This window comes from Argiope bruennichi, chromosome X2 (genome assembly GCF_947563725.1).
Source record: "Argiope bruennichi chromosome X2, qqArgBrue1.1, whole genome shotgun sequence".
Lineage (NCBI taxonomy): Eukaryota > Metazoa > Arthropoda > Arachnida > Araneae > Araneidae > Argiope > Argiope bruennichi.
The window spans coordinates 114828476-114847791 of NC_079163.1; the positions used below are offsets into that span (position 1 = coordinate 114828476).

The 19316-nt window shown below is 29.6% G+C and overlaps 1 protein-coding gene across 3 annotated transcripts in view; it reads left to right on the forward strand.

The window, feature by feature from the left end:
• Positions 1 to 393: 393 nt before the first annotated feature.
• Positions 394 to 19316, forward strand: part of LOC129960483 (regulation of nuclear pre-mRNA domain-containing protein 2-like) — a 30840-nt gene continuing 11917 nt past the window's right edge. The window contains exons 1-4 of one of the 3 annotated variants that reach the window (XM_056073950.1): positions 394 to 530; positions 1572 to 1624; positions 4780 to 4859; positions 16969 to 17089. In XM_056073950.1, the coding sequence (XP_055929925.1) occupies positions 1615 to 1624; positions 4780 to 4859; positions 16969 to 17089 (211 nt within the window). In that variant the 5' untranslated portion in view covers positions 394 to 530; positions 1572 to 1614. Of the gene's footprint in view, positions 531 to 559; positions 838 to 1571; positions 1625 to 4779; positions 4860 to 16968; positions 17090 to 19139; positions 19227 to 19316 lie in introns of those variants that run through there. The other 2 variants (XM_056073951.1, XM_056073952.1) reach the window with 2 other exon arrangements.

Here is a 19316-nt window from a genome sequence, read left to right on the forward strand (position 1 = left end):
TTCGCCATTAAGTTTTGTTTCGAGAAAATAAAAGGCAAAAAGACTGCAAACAAACCAATGCCAGAAACAACTACAAGAAAAAGCACAGCCTTCACTTCAAGCCGCCTTCCTTCTAACCTCCTGTTAAAAAAAAAAAAAAAAAAAAAACTTTAATTTTTTGAAGGATAAATCTTTGAAATAGATCAAAACAAATAAAACTTTTCCTTTTTGTCAAAAGTAGAGTTAACAGATTCGAAAACCCCGGGTTATTTCCTTCAATTGTAAAATCTGGAAAGCATTTAAAAAATAAAATATTATGAAAGTTGTTATTAGTAAAAGTTGATGCCATTCGAGAGAAATAGGTTTATGGCGGTGAATGGTGCAAAACTGTAATGTCAAATTCAGATGGAACTAGGTGTCTTGTATTTATGCGGCATACGTTAACTGTAGCCGAATGTAAGTTTCGTTTTGTATAATGCGACGTTGGGATTTGACAGAACAATTTCTGGACATTACTGTCTTAAGATTGGAATTGTGATTTCTCCATTCAGGTTTGTCATAAAGTGAAGGCTATTTAACTTCCTTTGTTGATTTTGGCAGATTTTAAAATATTTGTGATATTCGTGTTTTGATTTTGTTAACCCGGCTCAAGCTACGAGCTAGTTCAGGAGCTACGCTGGAAAACTAACCTCCATTCCTTCGGGACATTCACCGGCGTAAGCCCAATGCTGTTGTATGGCATCCATGTTAACTACTAACTATTTTAACTATTCTTAAAATTTTTTTGGAACATACATACTCCATTAGTAATCAAGTAATAGAAATTTCTTCATACAAGAAATTTTTAAAAGCATTTGTGTAAGTTAAAGCATGAATTTAACACATTATTTATCACTCAAAGAATGAACTTTACATAATAACAGGATTATTGGGTTTTTAAATATTAGAAATAATAACCGTGAGCCTAAAGCATTATTAACGATAAGAAGAGTCCGAGATCCATATTCAAAATATTTTAATTTTTAAATGCTTTCCAATTTTTATAATTTAAGTTGAAAATTGCAGCTATTCACTTAATTATACAATATTTTATTCTAGGAACATTTGTGTTCTGCATAATTGCTTGTGTTCTCCATAATTTAATATCTTTTTCATCACAATAGATATATGTGTAAATATATTATAAATGTAAATAACATATGGTATTTGCTGTAATGCATGCAAATAGAGAGAAATTATTTGTTGCGATTTTCTTTTTATTCGATATCGTGCTAGCATTTCCTTTGTGACTGACAGATACTGTTAACAGTTCTGTGATTAATTTTTAAAATCATAGTATCCAATTCTGATAACTACATTTTAAGAAGTGTGGGAAAATGTACTGAAATATTGTAATTGTTAATAATTTTTTTTAGATTTTGATGTACCTCTACATTTTAGGCTTCTTTAATGAAAAAAAATTATTTATATTTGTGAATGTAAGATATGAAAAAAATATTATAAGCGAGGGAGATAAAATTTAATATGTTAATCTCTGTCCTAAAATTTTAGATTTTTTATCAAATTGAGGATGAATTTTTTTTCTTTCTTAGAATTATGTCCAAGGGAATGTAAATAGATACATTTCAACTGAAAATGTTGCCAGGTAAGCCTGTTTTCTAACCTATTTTTCTTCTAAACATAGATATATATGAAATTTTTAATGAAATCTGTTGATTGTTTTATGGTTTGTATATTCGTGATTCAAGTTGACTGTTTCGTAATTGTTTTATGCAATAGCATGCTTGAATAATTGCGATTCTGTATCAGGGCATTTCCGCAAAAATATGAACTTGAGTTTAATAATTCAGTGTTCAGTAAAATGCAAAATACTGAATATTATATATCATTTTAAAGCATGGGCTATCTGTTTTAATAAAGAACAGAGTTAAATTTTAAATTATAAATTGTTTTATAAAAAACAGCCATTATAGATGGTTTATCTCCTTTTCAAAATATCTGATAGACAGTAATCATCAATTTCTGAAAAATATTTTCCAATTAGAAAAAATGGTCCATATATTTTTAAATACAAATTATAGGCTTTCTTACTATAAGCTTATTTTTTTAAATATATATATATATATATATGCTTTGCGTTTCATTTAGAAGCAAATTTAAATTCAGTTCATGAATGTCAGTCAGTTACTTAATATTTTTAAATAAACTATCTACTTAAAAATATTTTAAGTATTTTTTGCTCTGGGCTTGAAAATTTTTGGTGGAAACTTTCAAAAATTCATATTCTTTGTTTATATTAAGAGTATTTAACTACTTAACAAATAGAGGTGAATGTTTGCATCTGAAGGGCAGAGAATTCCTTTGTGGCTGACTGGCATTTTTTGTATCTGACTGATATTTTATTTAATATTAAAATGACCAATATGTACTTTTCCATGTGCTTTATTACCTATCTCAAATATATCAGATTTCAATTTACTTATTTTTATTGATTTTAATTTTGATTTTAAAAGTTTCTTTGAAACAACTGGCCTTAATGTAAACTAAGACTTCATAAATCAACTCATCTTTATGTAAAGTAAGATATCTGTGTTTTGTCCCATGCAATTGATTCCACATTTTAAATATTTCAGAGTTCAAATGTAGTGTTTCTAAACAGAAAATGCTTTTTAGCTGATGCTTAAAAGTAGAAATGATGCAGAAAAAGATTAAATGAAAGGAGAGAATGAAATATGTGAAACAAAAAATAAAAAGCTGCAATTAAGTAAAAGAAAAAAATTTGAGCAAATCTGAAAGGGGGAAAAAATAAAGGGAAAGGACAGGATTTATAAAATTAATGAAAGAAGTAAAAAAACAAATATTTGCTCCTCTATAGGTTATATTCTAATCTCGGAAACCATTCTTTTACCTTCTGCGTGAAAGAATATTCTGAAAAAAGTGTGGCATATTTGACATCCTGAACTCTTGAAATAAAAGGAAATCACTGGTATTTCAATTAGCGAAGAAAGAAGGCATTTTAAATAATATTATTATTTTTTCAATTTCTGGTTTTTCCTCAACTACATGATACTTTGTCTTAAAATGTAAAGAATTTTTATATTAATGATAGAATATCATCTCAAGCACGGGGCTTAAAAGTTTTCATTTTTTATGCTAAAAGTGGAATTAAAAGCCCTATTTATTATCTTGCAATAAAAGACCTATGCTCTCCAGGGTGTGTAGCGTCATAAAAAGTGCTTAAATTTGAAAACCATTTTTAAGCACCTTAAATATGCTTAATTTTCAGAAAAGGTACTTAAAAAGTGCTTAATTTTCTCATGAAGAGGAAGAAAGCTTTTTGTTCTGTTTTGTTTCCCCACAAGATAAAATATGATAATTCGAAATCATGGTCGTAAAGGCTTGTTCGTAAAGAAAAAAGTGCTTAGCAGGGAATCGATCATCAAAAGTGCTTTAGACTTGATGCAGTGAAAATGAGTGAAAGTACAATGCAGTGAAAGAGAGGTACAAAAATACAAGTTATTCTTGCTGAAGGAGTAGATATAAGTATTTAAAATATGAATTAGATACGAGATTTCATGATACTTTGGCCATTTCTAAGATTCAAAAAATGCATCGTTTCAAAATAGTAGAGGAAAAAATTTTCTGTAATCAATGCAGTTAAAAATGCAAATTTCGGAAGGTGAAATTCAAAATGTGAGAAGTGGCTGTTATTAAAGATATTACTATGTAGTTTATTATAATCTACAATATTATATAGAAGATTAATAGATGATAATAGGGAAAAGGTTAAAGTAAAATTCTTGTAAGAAGGATTTGGACAGACAAATGAGTGGCCTAGATCTGATGTTGTGGAAGAATTAGAAAATCAGTTTATTTTTATGGTCTTATTATTTTTAAGAATCTGGTTCATTTCAAGTTAGAGATGAAAAAGATTATCAAAATGTATAAGAAAATAAAAAAATCCCTTGTAAATAAAAGTTAATATATTCAAACTTATAATAATCTAAATTTTATTATTCAGCTCTAGCATTTAAAATATTTATCACATTTTTCTCTGTTTTGAATTTTTTTGACCTAGAAGGTTTAGGAATGTCAGTCAGTACCAGCTTATTATAATTATCATTCTTCATTATAATAATATTTTGGGACTTAAATGTTGTAGGCTGAAAGCTCACTAGTTGTTCTGCAAGATCTAATGTTACTTTATTTCAAATTCATTTTTATTTCAAAAGAATCTTTTCTTGAATTAATATCACTTTTCATATAGATTGCATTAATGTCGGTGAGTTATCATGTTTTCAACAATTTTTTTTTTAATTATATGAAAAATTCTTTGAAGATTCATTTGTACCATTGCATTCAGAAAAAAGAAAAAGACAATGAACTAGGGAAAAAATGTTTTAAAAGATCTATATTTTGTGAAGTGTGTTACAAAATACCTTATGTTTTCCTTTGCCATTGTCGATCAGTTACAAGTGGAATTGACTATCAAATGTTGGATTCAATCAGTTAAAAGTAAGGTATTCAAAATGTATATTTTGTTTTATTCAGTGTACTATGAAGTACATACAGTATCCTATTGTATAAGCATATTAGGGAGTCAAGGAGATATTCCCACTGGTTTAGAGAAGAAAGAAATTGATCTTTACAAGGTGAGGTTCTGTAAGTATTGACAAAGTGTGGATGAAACAGAATAGAGTGTCATGAAATTTACAACACTGATCAGTTACTAAGTATTTCTTTATTCACTTATATGTACAAATAATGCCTTGATTTACATTTAAGCTATTTTATTTATAGTAAATAGTTCAGAAGTGACCTCATCACCTTCTGCTCAAGGAGGTGAAGTTTCTGAGATGGATATAATTACTAATTACAAGGTAATATTTTTTCCCTTCATTTGCAATATTAAAATATGTGAAATTTTAAATAAAGTGTGTTTTTATGATTTTGATATTTTATACGATATATGTGCTGCTGCAATTTATGTTTTATGGCCATCGTATCATTGGAATGAAATGCTGAGTTTTGATCCTTTGTTTCATCTAAAGTATTAATCTCAAAATTAGAAATGATGCACATTGATTTTTTTGTAGAAAGTTATAAATTTTGAATTTGCTCTCTCCATAAATATTGTTGAATTTGTATCCCCCCTTTTTTCCCCCTACAGTCTTTGTTTAAAAGATAAGTGGTTCAACTAATTTCTATTGTTCCCTCTGTATATATATTAAATTCGCTACATATTGAAGTAAATAAATTTGACTGTCTTCTAAAATCATTTTACTTGCAGCTTTCAAAATCTAATAGTCCAATATCTTTAACTTTTAACTATATTGGATTGGTTTTTCTCTATCTTGCAATAAATTACTCATGAAATAGTTTTGTTCTCTAGGTCAGGAGAATTTGCTTTTTGATTAATAATGTTTTGAACGAAGTGAAAATTGCGTCCTTCTGTTTTGATTTGTTCATTGGTGAACATGCACATGGCAGCTCTCTCTAATAATTATAAATTAGATGTATGTAGAATACCTCTTAAGTTTTCACAATGACTTACATTAATTAATGTAAGTATGTAAAACTTCAAGTAAACTGATTTCTAGATTGAAACCAATCATCTCTTTGGAAAATTATCTTTAACAAAATGTAATCTGTTTACACTATATGTCTCACTACTACTAATGAAAAGGAATGTGTTTGTGGTATACATCTGTTGACACTCTTCAAGCAAATCATTTTATCTAAAAATACTTAAGTTGGGACAAAAAAATGTGCATCTCAAAATGATTTCTTTCTTTTTTTTTTCTTAATTATATTTAAAACTAAGGTATGCATTAATGGTTCTGAAATCATTCTTGCTTAACAAAACATGCCTTTCCTCAATTTTTTAGGAATTATTCATCTTCCAGGTGGCAAGATTTGTTTTCTCATTCTCATGTTCCATGGGAGGGGGGCACCTTGTAATTGAGGATGAGAAGCTTCCAACATGGTGGTTACCCCATTGTGGGTATAAGAAAAGGTAGTGGTCTTACTCCTCCTTTTGATGATAGGACATACTTCCTTAGGGAACAGTTGCGCTGTGACTGGTGATGACCTTTAGGGCTCAATAACAGTTCCCGCCTGTGTTGATTTTGTTGCAGTCCAGTCATTCAGAATTTTCTGTGTGTCTTCTAGCGGGTCGGAGTTGCCTGTTTGTGGTTTCATTCTCACGGCATCATCTTGGGATAGCTTTATAGAGTAACACCAGTTCTTTAAATATTTTTTTTTATTTGCTATCCACTTTACTTCTTCCTACAGTGTCTTCAGTATATTTTCATTTTTCAAACAAATAGCTATCATCAACTGAAAAATTCCCATATTTTTTAAGAGAGATCAATTTATCCCAGTCAATTTCCAAAATTATTTTTATCTTTTCAAATGTTAAATACGTTTCATTGTGTTGTCACTTTAACTCATAAAAAATGAATTGCAACGAAAATATGATTTGTCTGAAGTAGCATCTAAATGATAATTTTTGACATTTTTTTTTGAGAAAGGCATTCCCTCTCTCTTCGCTTTTAAAATAAGTGAAATGAGTGCTACTTGTGATTTAAACTCTGTACTCTTAGAAAACAGATACTTCTCTTAAAATGGCAATTCCCATACATAGACTTCCCTGAAAAAAACTAAGGATCGAACTTCACACTCCTATTTAATTAAATTGATGGATTGGGTCGTAAAAGCAAATGAACTGATAATGGGGAAGGAGGTAGTTATAAAAAGTTGTCATGTTTAGGACTTTTCTGTGGCTTCTATATTGTGCATTCCAAAGGCAGCAAACATCTGAGCACATTTTGAAAATTATCCCTACCACTTCTCCTCCTGTTATAAAAGGATCAAAACAATGGAAAGAGTCTCTACAATCAAATGATCATGGCATAAGCTATTATTTGCATTACATGACATCAGTGGCATATGCGGACAACTTGATGCAGCAGGCAATACATTACTATGAGGTTCCCCTTTTAGGTAAATTGTATTGATTATAAGAAGATAAAGTGAACTAATCTTATTTGCACTTTTAAATTCATCTTTATACTTATTTTTATCAAATAAGTATAAATAAAGTTTCCGACTGTTATCTTAATTTTATTCTGATATTTTTTCATCTATGTCTATACTTATAATAAAGCTCAGTGTGTGTGTGTTGGTGCTCTACAGGTCAGACTGTTTGACCTACAGTTACCAAATTTGATACATGTATACCTTGGAGGTCGGGAATGTGCACCTGGGGTCCCGTTTTATGAATTTTTAATTATAATTTTAATTATTAGTTAGTTTTTAACTTTCCCGCCAAAAAAATCATTTCCCCACCGCGAAATCGGTAAGGCTTCAGTTTTTTCCCACGCTAATGAGGTTAGGCTTAACATTTTTCGACCGATTATTTCAAACGATTCTGTTTATTTTCTTGATGTTTGATGCATTTAAAATTAAACATTGTTAATTAATCGATCTGTTCATGATGAACCTGAGAAAATTTTGTTGACAAATTCTTGTGATATTACATAAATTAAGAAAGATATTCTTTAGTGCCCATAAGGTTTAAATGCTCAGTGACTGACTCTGTTTTCAGTACTCATATTATAAAAAAATGCTTTGTTTCAATAAAAAATATTATTATATTAATTGCAGATTAATCATTTCCACTTTAATTTAAAGCATAAATTTTACACGAGCTAACAGAAAACTAGAGAGATGCGTATTACGTTATGACTGTAGGCTTTTATAATATTATGAGTGAATTATATGACTATTAAAATTTGAAGTTTAAAATATTTTGATGAAGAAGCTATTAAAGTAGGAATTGCATAAAATATTTAATTACTAAAATTTTAACGAGCATTAAGATTGGCGAACCGGCTGGTCACCAAAGGCGGCTAGTAATATATAAAGATGAAGTGATAGGAATTTTCTTCTGTCTTTACATATTTTCTGAATGGGATGGATATTTTAATGTATTCATATTTTGATATAAACAGGAATAAAAACTAAAAAATGATTCTTAATAAAAATTTAATTTTTGTTTTTCTTTAAATTTAAACAAAGACATTGTATTAAAAAAAATGGCATGTGTTTATAAATCACCAAATTGTTTTTTATCAACTATTATAAATTCAAGAATCATTAAGTGAAAATATTCCTAAGTATTTTCCTTTTCAATTAGAATAAACTGGATTATCATTATAATTATTGGAGGAATAATAAAAAGCATCAATGTGTTATTTTGACAATAATTGTAACACCAAAAAATTTAAGATGTATTTATAAATATAGGAGATAGTAAATATTCATACCTTCTATTTATATAATTATATATTATTTATATTTGCTGAACTTTCTTGGAAATAGTTCAGAAATTATGTTTTTATAAGTAAATAATTAATATAAAATATGTAATAAATACTAAGCATTTTGAATAAGAATCTTGCCTCATATTTTAACACAGGTTTAGTTTTAGCTATACAAGTTCACAACTGCTTTGATTTTAAAAAAAAATGTCTTTGTTTTTATTGCTGTTTTGAATCATTGTTAACATTTAACTCCCGTTAATCAAAATCTCTAAAGGGATAGAATGATATAATGACGATTGCATCCCCCTCATATGTAAATTTATGAGGGTCGACCTATTTGAACCCCCTTTTTCCTCTGATATGGAGAGATCATTAAATTACAAAACGCTTCCAGCTTGTTCTAGTGCAGAACATGCTCTCTTGTTTTCTATATAGTCAATGCCTGTGAATATAATTAATCAAGATTTTATACGGGAAATGCGAACATTTTACTTAGGAGGATGAATGCTGAGAAAAATGAAAGCTACATATTTTTTTCCTAGCATTATACGTAGAAAGAATTTAATTTTTATAGAGAATGATTGAAAATATATGTAGTTCATTAAATATTTTAACCTTCCTTTTTAAAGATGGGATTTTTATGAAATGTTCGAAGTGCTTTCAAACTATTTGATAATAATGAAACAAAAAAGAAAAAAGGCCATGTATTTTCTACTACATAAAAAAGGATTAAAAAAATTCCAAATTATTTTTTCAAGGAATAAGTGTTTATGTTAAATTTTGTGACAGTTCTTAAATTTGCTGAAACAATTTGATTGGAATATTGTTATTATTAATATGTCCTATCTAACATGTGTAGACACATGTTAACTCTGGCTCGAAAAACAGGCCTCTACTAATCGGATTATATAACAAATCGAATATCTTTCACGGGCCCTAGAGAAAAACCCGGTTGAAATTAATGCTTAGAGATGGCTCATATCACGCATTAATTTAACATAAACGAATGGACGAACGTCTGGGCCGTTTTACATCGATGAGCGCTATTACATTACTGACTACAGTTTTAATGGCGGGAATCAGATAGTTTCTTATTGGCTGTTGAGTGATGACGCTCCGTACACCACAAACGGCAGTCCTGATGAACTTGACATACTCGTCAACCTGAGAAAGAATCTAAAAAACTCAAAAAAGAAAATTTTAGATTTTTGCAAAATAGAAAATAAAAGTAGGTGCTTTATGCAGTTGTAGACCAAGTCTTCATATAATCTGCTGCTGTAGAGATATGATTGGGGTCTTCGTAGATTCCCACTTTCTCCACTAGGTACCTCTCGTGTGGCTTCTTGGCTGTGACGCGATAGGGACCTTGGAACTTCGGGAGAAGCTTCAAACCACTGCCGAATTGGGTCTTCTGTATGGCCACTAAGTCACCTTCTTCCTGTAGGATGTCGAGAATTTTCTGGTGATTTTTATGCCTAATTTTCACGTCTATCCTGAGTTCGAAAGGAGTAAATTTAGTACTCCGTGAAGCTGAAGAGTTAAATACACGTTGTGCTGCTTGAACATGAGTGTACCACTTCGTGGGATCATTGATGGAAAGTTTGGCAAGCAGGGGAATAAGAGTTCCATGAACCCTTTCCACCTGTCCATTTCCTTGAGGTATTCCTGTAGTAATTTGAATGTGATTTATATTTTGATTCGCGCAATAGTCTGTGAATTCCTTGGAGGTAAATGCGGAACCTTTATCCGTGATAATACGCTTGGGATTTCCGAATACTGCTTCCTGCAATTGCAGTTTCGTAATTGCATCATTTGCAGTGGCACCTTTAACAGGATATAACCAAACAAACTTTGAGAATGCATCTATTACGCTGAGAATATGATTGTAATTTTTATTGGTTGACATTAAGGGTTCAATAAAGTCAACATGGCAAGTACTTAGGGAAAGTTTTCCTTCGGAATCAGATGTAAGAACCCTTCAGGCTTACCACGCTTTCGGTTGACTAGTTCTGTATTACCGATACAATACTTTTTTGCATATTCGGGAAAAATAGTCACGTTCGATGATGTTTTTAGTTTTCTCCACGGCGAAGTGCCCTTTTGAATGCACGTTATTAAATCTTTCGTGTTTCATTAGTTCAGGTATTACAAGCAAACGACGGTTGTCCTTACATTTATACAAAATGTTATTTTGTACGACGAAATCAACTTGGTTGTTACCTTTACATAATTCTTTCAATTTTTTTATGTATTCATCTGACATTTGTGGCACTTGCACTCGTGCTGTTAAATCATCACAAATTTGCACTCATGACTGTTGGGTATCTACTAAGTGAATCAACTTGACGCATTTGACTGCATGAACGATGTATTATCTCATAATCAAATCTTCGAGGAATAAAACCCAACGCGCTATTTTAGGAATTAATTCTTTTTAGTAATAGTCTGTTTGAACGCAGAGCAGTCAGTGACAATTTTAATTTTAGTTCCTATAATGTAAGTACGGAATTTTGTGAATGATTTAATAACAGCTAAAACTTCTAGTTCATAGCTCGATAAATTTTCTTCCGGAGGTGTTTTTATTTTTACTCATATAAGCTATGGTATGTAAATTATCATCGTCGTCAGCTTGAAGAAGGATTCCACCGTCACCTAATTTGGAAGCATCTGTATGGAGTTCCAGTTTGGAACCTGGTTTGTACAGATGTAAAACTGGATCTTGCGATAAAGCTCTTGTAAGGGTCTCAAACGCTTTTATTTGAGGGGGACCGAATTCAAATGTAACATCATTTCTAAGTAAATCGCTTAGAGGTCTAGCTATTAAAGCATAATCTTTAATGTACTTCCGAAAATATCCCTTTAAACCCAAGAAACTTTGGATTTGTTTTTCATTATGTGATTGAGGAAAATTTAGTACTGCTGAAGTTTTTTCAGTTGATGGCCTAATTTGTCCATTTTTGATGACTTGACCAAGAAAGTTAATTTTTTCTTTCAGAAACTGACATTTTTTTAGATTTAACTGTAGGCCAAATTCAAAGGCTATGTGTAAGACGCTTTCCAAATTTTGAATATCTTCAGAAATGGTTTGGGAGGGGATGATAATATCATCCAAGTAAACAATTAAAGTTCCGTCATGTATTAATTCTTGAAAAATTACTTGAATGTAACGTTGAAACATAGCAGGTGCATTCGTAAGTCCGAAGCAACATTTTTTAAACTGAAATAATCCTTCATGGCTAATAAAAGCCGTGTACTTTCTGCTGCCTGGAATCAAATCAATATGAAAGTGAACAATTTTGAGATCTAATGTGGAGAAAATTTTGCTTGAGTGTAACTTATCCAAAATATCTTCAATGTTTGGCAGAGAAAATTTATCTTTGATTTTTTTTTTTTTGTTCAAAGAAACTGAAATCAATACACAATCTGGGTTCGCGATTTTTACGTTTCACTAAAACAATTTGAGACGCATAATCAGAATAGCTTTTTTCAATGATACCCTGGACAAGCCATTCCTGGATTTGTTTTGTAACTTGTTTTTCTATGGGAGCAAGTCTAAGAACCGGTGAGGTCACAGGGATGTCATCAGTTAAAATAATAGACATATGCAAATTTGTAGTTATCTGATCTTATTTGGATCTTATTTTATTTGGAGAGTAGTTTGAAATTAAATTACATGATCTTTCATATTTTTATCAGATAAATACCCTATATCAAGATCATTTTCAGAATAAACATTTAAAGCATTTCTGCATACTTCTTTCACTAACCATTCAGAATTTACATCAGAAAAACTCTTTTCAAAACAAGTATGAGTTATTAAATTAACATCAACAAATTTATCTTTATTCAAAGATATATTATCACTCTGTAAATAAAATTCAGAGTCAGCATTCCTTTTCGAACAAGTAGTAATACTTTTATTTTCATTTAGAAGAGAAGTTAAATTATTATCATTTTTTTTTTTTTTTACAACAAGCAGAATGAGAAAGAATATGTTTTACTCTCCACAAAACATTGTTATTCTCACGGATTGGCTATTTTCTTTAATTTGTATAAGATGCGCAATATTTGTTTTTACCGGAACTACCTCGCCTATTGCTTCAGCGACAATAATTAAATCTTTCTTTTTTGTATTTTCAAACATTTTGAATATGCCTTTATTTTTCCTAATAGCAAATGCTAATATAATAACGATAATAATAGCAATGCTAATATTTCTTTAAAACAGAAATATCTAAAATATACACATTTAAACAGTTTCTTTTTCTTGAAAAAGTCATTCTCAAGTATACAAATCTTAAAATAAATGCTTGCAAGATTCTTTATTCAAAATGATATAGAAAATTCTCTTACCTGTTCTTCTTCAATTATATCCGTTGAGATAATATTCTGCAGGAACTTCACAATTTGCCTGCCATTGCCGAACCGAAGATTTTCTTGAATTTTGCCGGCCACTGCCGAACCGAAGATTTTCTTAAAAAACTTTGCTCGAAGATAATCGGAGATAATTCGACGATAATTTTGCTCCGAAGATAATTCGACGAAAACTAATGGTGAAATTTCCGGATTCTTACCGGATCGAAGATTTTTTTTCTATTTTTGAGGTCATTGCATCCCGGCCAAGCCCTCATATGCAGAGACATGTTAACTCTGGCTCGAAAAACAGGCTTCTACTAATCGGATTATATATCAAATCAAATGTCTCTCACGGGCCCTAGGGGAAAGCCCGGTAGAGATAAATTTTTAGAGATGGCTCATATTACAAGAATCGCACACTAATTTAACATAAACGAATTTAATGAACTGGACGAACGGTTGGACCGTTTTACATCGATGGACGCTATTACAGTACTGAATACAGTTTTACTGGCGGGATTCAGATAGTTTCTTATTGGCTGTTGAGGGATGACGCTCCGTACACCACACATGTATTCTTTTATGTCTCTCTATATTTAATGTGTCTAATATTTCAAAATTTCTACAATTCAAATGTTTCACTGTCTAAATGTAATTCACCAAAACTTAAAATCTTGACAATTTTTTCCCCTCTGAATCTAAATACTATTGGTTAAAAATAAAAGAAAAAAATATTATCTAGCTGGAAAGAACGAAAGACACTAAAACATTTAAAGCACAAAAGAGAGAAAAGGTTAAACAAGGTGGCCAGCCGACCGGGAAAATAGAGTTTCAGCGAATTACGGGGAAGGGGGGGGGGTCGGGAAAAGTCAGGGAAATTTATTATAAACTGGAATTTTTTTTTATAAATCGGTAATTTTTATCGAACATGATTATTTCCTTTTATTTTTTCGTAAGTAGAATGAAATACTGTTGGCAACTAATGAAAATTAAAGTTTTACTGATAGTCTAAAACAGACTTTGGAAGATAAACATTAACCAATATATCTAATTTATATCATATATGTATGTATAAATGTATAATATTTTCTCCGAAGGCTTTCGTTTGCTTTCTTTTAGAGCGTCAAGTTATCGACATAATTAGCGATTTTTTTTTTTTTTTTTTTTTTGCATACTATGGGTAAAGGCAGAATAACTAAAGTCCAGCTCTTGTTATTGTTATGTTTATATGCTTTAATGGGTTTCTTTTATTTAAAAAGAGATAAATATATATGGAGCTATTCTGTCTCCGCTTCTCCCTTCGATCATCAAATCCATCATACCACATGTTCCGAGAGCGAAATTATGAATTTTGGGTATTAATATTCAAAACTGGATATAAAATATTGACCCATTGTTATAATTTCGAAAGTTTAATTAAATAAGTATTTTACAATAATTATTTTTTCCCACTTCTCGGAGATGTTTTTGCTGAATTATAAAATATCGGACATTATTGCTATTACTTCCGTAAAACATTTTTTTTAAACATTATGAACACAGATCTCTAAATTCTTCATATGAATAGGGTATGGACGACATGAAATGGATGCTATCGATAATATTTTCTTTTAATATTTTTTTTTATTTTGCATTTGTTTAAAATTCCTCATACATTCAATAAAATGCACTATATTTTAAAAATAATACTAAACTCGAGAAATTAACTTGTTTGATACATTATTGGTACACATGTCTCTAGTAATTTTTTTTTCAAAAAAATTTTAAAAAGAAGGCAGCATATTTCTTATACGTTTTGATGTATGTGAAACTATTTTCTACAAAAATTTACAAAATTCATAATACTATCTTTTTTTTTTTAATTTTTTACCCCTAAAACATTTTTTTTAATACAATAGAGAAAAAAAATTGATAAGGACCAATTTTTCGCTTTTTCTTCTATTTTACGGGTTAAGCATTGAGCCAGCGTGCAAGCGATTTTTTTTAATGATATTTAGTGAGCTAAACGCCAGTGCAATTTTGATATCACTGAAGAATTTTTCTTATTTTGATGCAGAGATTTCATTTCGCATTTGTAAAAGATTTTTTTTTTTCTGTTAGTAAAATTATTGTTCAGTTCTGTTTGGTGTGTTGGCAAACAGTATCGATGGGGAGATCTCACTGGAAGGAAACTAATCATTTCATCCTTAAGCACTCCGCAATTGCTCATATATTTTTGTACTGCATATTTCGTGAGTAAATTTGACAAACAGTTCTGAGATATGACTGGTCTGCTAAAAGTTCGGTCTAGATGGGCATGTATCTTCTAGTGTTGGTTAATATATTTGCAAAAAAAGGGGAAGGGTTTTACATAATTGAAACTTATCTGAAATTCAAAAAGGGAAAATGTTTTTTTGTTCTGAGAATTAAATTGTATTTTATATTGATTTTAGTTAAAATAGAACAATTTGTCAAATGCAGTTAAGAACATAATGTGCAATAATTTAAGAGAATAAAATAAAGCAATATCATTTTGAAGATATTAGAAACATCCGAGAAATTTCTTTAAAAACCTGGAAAAGGCAGGAAATTCAAACAGCAGAAACGCTGGCCACCCTGTTTAATGACCTGCTTTTCGGTGTCAATAATTTGCTTTAATGAATGTTAATGTTCCCATAAATAGTTCCACTTTAATAAAAACTAGTTAATGATATTAGTTATTCTTTTGTGTTAAATAATAAATACATCCATATGATTTTTATACCAAAATAATAAAATTTTCCTGAGAGTTTTCATAATATATATTTTGATGAAAGCTATTACACTAAATGAATCTTTATAATGATTTTTGATATTGGAAATAATTCTAAGAATTATAATGTTTCAAGGTTACTAGCTTTTGCGTTTTTTAAAAACCTTATTGGAGAAAATTTACAAGGAGAAATCAAATTATATATTCCTTGTTTATTTTAAAACTTTTAAAAAATCATTTTTTTCCATTTAAAAATATTAAATTAACATGAAAATAAATAAATTGCAAGCATTCAAATTATTTTATCTTTTAACAAAATTATATTTTGTTATAAATTGTGTAAAATTTTCTTTAAAATTTTTTTAGCATAGAAAGAAAACTGTTGAATGAATTCTCTTTAAATCTTTCAAAAATGAAATTAATAATTTTTGATTGCATTTTTAATTTTTAAAAACTGCCTTTGCTTGCCTCTACATTTCAAAAGATGCCAAAAACTGGCTATCTTCATAAACTCAAAAAAAAAAAAAAAAAAAAAAGCTAGTATTTTGTGAGAATATAAAGTAGTAATGGAAATGTAATCAGTACCAGATTACATAGAAATCTGCAAAACAATGACAACCCCCCAGAGATAAAGTTAAAGGCTGGGAGAAGTGTCGATGTCAGATTCTTTTCTTTTTGAAGGGAAAATGGATGTGACATAGGCGTATCTTCCAAAAAAAAGCCCCCCCCCCCTTCTTTATTTTAAGATAGCTGAGAGTTTTTGACTTGTGAGTCTGCGAACGAAAGCAGATTAGAACTTACTGATCTGCTTTCAGATTTGAAATAACAGATAAAACATATTTGAAATACCTAAATCATTAGAAAATTATTCTGAAAGTTGGTTTGAGTTAGAATACGTTAAGAATGCAATATTCTTGTAAATCAATTTAAATAAAACCCAGTTTCCTGTTTCATAAAAAAAAAAAAAAAAAAAAAAGATTTGAATTATTGTTTTGGTCTCCAAATCTCCTAGTCTATACGCTTATTTCCCTTGGTTAATAATAATATTTGAATCGTGCGATATTGATAATGATCTTAGAACATATATAGAACAAGTGATTTTGATATAATAATTTTTTCCAATATTTTATAATTCTTTATATTTCAGAAATTTCCTGATTATCATTGCTTTTAAAATTATTGATATTTTGCCAGGGGTCTTTCCTATTTATACTAATTATCCCCTGTTTTTTTGATTGACTCGTTTTGTTTTTATCAGTTTCCGTCGTTATTTTTTTAGAGTGGGGGGGGGGTTGTGTTAACTAGTTTACAATGCAAAAAAAAAAAATGCCGCCATCTGTTTATCGCAATATAAATTTCGATTCACTAGGCTGCTTCCAACCCCTGTGTGGAAAATCATCACTGCTTGACACAAGAGTAGAATTCTTAAAAACGTTCTTTCCTTATGTACATATTATTTATTATTGTTATAATTATTAAATGACATAGACTTACTGTTTCATGTTTTCTGAATTTAAAAAAAAAGTATTTTTTGTTGTATTATTTTTATTCAAATTTTTCTTTATTTTATTTTAGTCACAAAACCTTTTTGACAGTTTGAAAAAACTGAAAGCTGTAGAAGCAGAGTCAAAAGGAAAAGAAGAAATTTTAAATCTTGCTGATGAACCAAAATTACCTGAATTGAATAACTTGACTGGTATATTACTTTCAATGTTATTTCTTTAACTTCTTCTTGCATTTTTTTTACTGAAATATAATATTCATTTCAAATCAGAATTGTTCCTCATGACTTAAGGCCATAATTTAGTTTCAGGGCTTTTTTATTATCTTTTTATCCAAATCAGTCTTGGGGAAAGCTCCTTGTTGCTGTTTGATGTATCTATCTCATTTGAGATGGTCAATGGAGTGGTAGAAATAGGTCTGTTTTTATAAAACGTTACTATTCAAATTTTCATAGGAGTGAGGGTCCATCAAGTTTGTCATGGCAACAAGTAAATATAGGAAATAAAAAAAATCATATAAAAAAGGAAATTTCCTTAAAAACTGTGAAAGTACAAGGAATTTTAGGTTTTTTTATAACCCTCCCCCCCCCCCATTTTTTTTTTTTTTTTTTTTTTTCATTTTAAAAAAATGCCGATCTCTAAGCATTGAAAAAATAAAAGATTGTAGTCATAGCTTCAAAAACGATGCACCATTTACAGTTGTGTGATCGCGGAAACTCATCCCTTGCTCTCCTTTTTTTCCCCCTTTATAATCTTATTTCGATTTGAGAGAGAGTTGTTCCTTTTCTATGAGATTTCCAAACTGCAGCTATTGAGCATGCACAGGACTGCTGCAACTTCAAGAGAGAGTAGAATAAATTTCTGTGCCGGGAATAACTACATTCAATCTGCAGAAGCATTGCAGTCTTCTTTAGTCGCTCACGCGCATGTTTATTGAATGCTTTGCTTTATATATACGAGTGTTTGCAAACATGCTCTAAAACGTTTTTGACATGAAGAAATACATAGATTTCAGTAAAAAACTTTGCCTGGAACTGCCACGAGCAATTATGGCATAAATGCTTCTCAGGATAAATCGATTTTGTACAAAATTAGGTTTATATTACGATTGTTTTGCAGGCCATTTCTTAAAAAATTTCAGACATCTAAATCAATGATGCCTTTCTTATATGAAAATCTTTTCATTTTTGTTTAACAATATTGTCAAAAGAAGCAAAAGCATTACACAACTTTTTTTTATATAGAATTTGATAATCCTTAAAATCTGACTGAGAATTTTTTTTCCAGGAGAGTGTTTTACATTTATGAAGACTATTATAAACAAAATATTAGATTACATGTCCAAAAGTTTTGCTGTTTTAAAAGCTGCATGTTGTTGAAATTTATATTCATTGAAGAACAGTGCATTATTATGTGAAAAATGAATGGTTGATTTGCTTGAATTTCTTTACTCCAAAGCACAAATTTTCATGCAGAACATGCAAAGATAACAATTTGAAATTAAAAAAAGAAAACAAAAACTTAAAATGAATAGAAAGAGTAGCTTGAATCATTTAATCAAAAAAAAAAATCGTTTCGATTATTTTTATTCTAATGTTTTAAAATACAAAGAATTTCCTGATTTTATTGAAGTTGTAAAAATAATTCTTATGTTCTCACATGGCAATGTGGCTTCAGTGTGCTAAATCATCATGTGTGATGTACTGTGAAGCTTTAGAAAAGCAGAAAAAAGTTCAAACAATGGGGGGGGGATGCAAAGCAGCACTGCAATTGAAATTGTTACAAGAGAGAAAAATGAAATTGGTGATAGAAAAATCTGCAGAAATTGGTGTCAAAATATACGAATTAGCAAAAATGAATAAAAATAAAGTAATCTTGCTTTGTAATGTTTTTTATTAACTAATCATTGAATAGTTTGTATCACAATAGCAGAAATATTGTTTTGTTTTTTATTTCATCTGAGTATTTAATTTTGTATGACGTTCAATTAAAGAGCATGAAAGGTTTAATATTTCACCTCCATTTTAATATGTGAATTTTGTCTTGCTTAATTCTATGCAATAAATATACAGAAAAAATTTCCTATGTGTAAATGTTCTTTTGACATAGTATTATTTCAAGTAATGTTAAATTGTTGCCTCTTTTTCTTGCTTTCTCCACTCATTAAAACTGTATTGTTACTGCATTATAACTAGTACAGGAGTGTTGTTTGTGCATTTCTTGTTATATTGCATATATTTACAGGAAAAGCACATGGAATTTTTTTTTCAAAAGTGGCAACCCTATCAATATAAAAATCTTAATTCATCAGAAGATTTTTTAATTCAAATAGTAAGTAATATTCTAGCTTAAAATAGTATTCTTTACTTCATTTAGACCATTTTTCATATCAGATATAGATGCCTAATACTAACTGCTCAG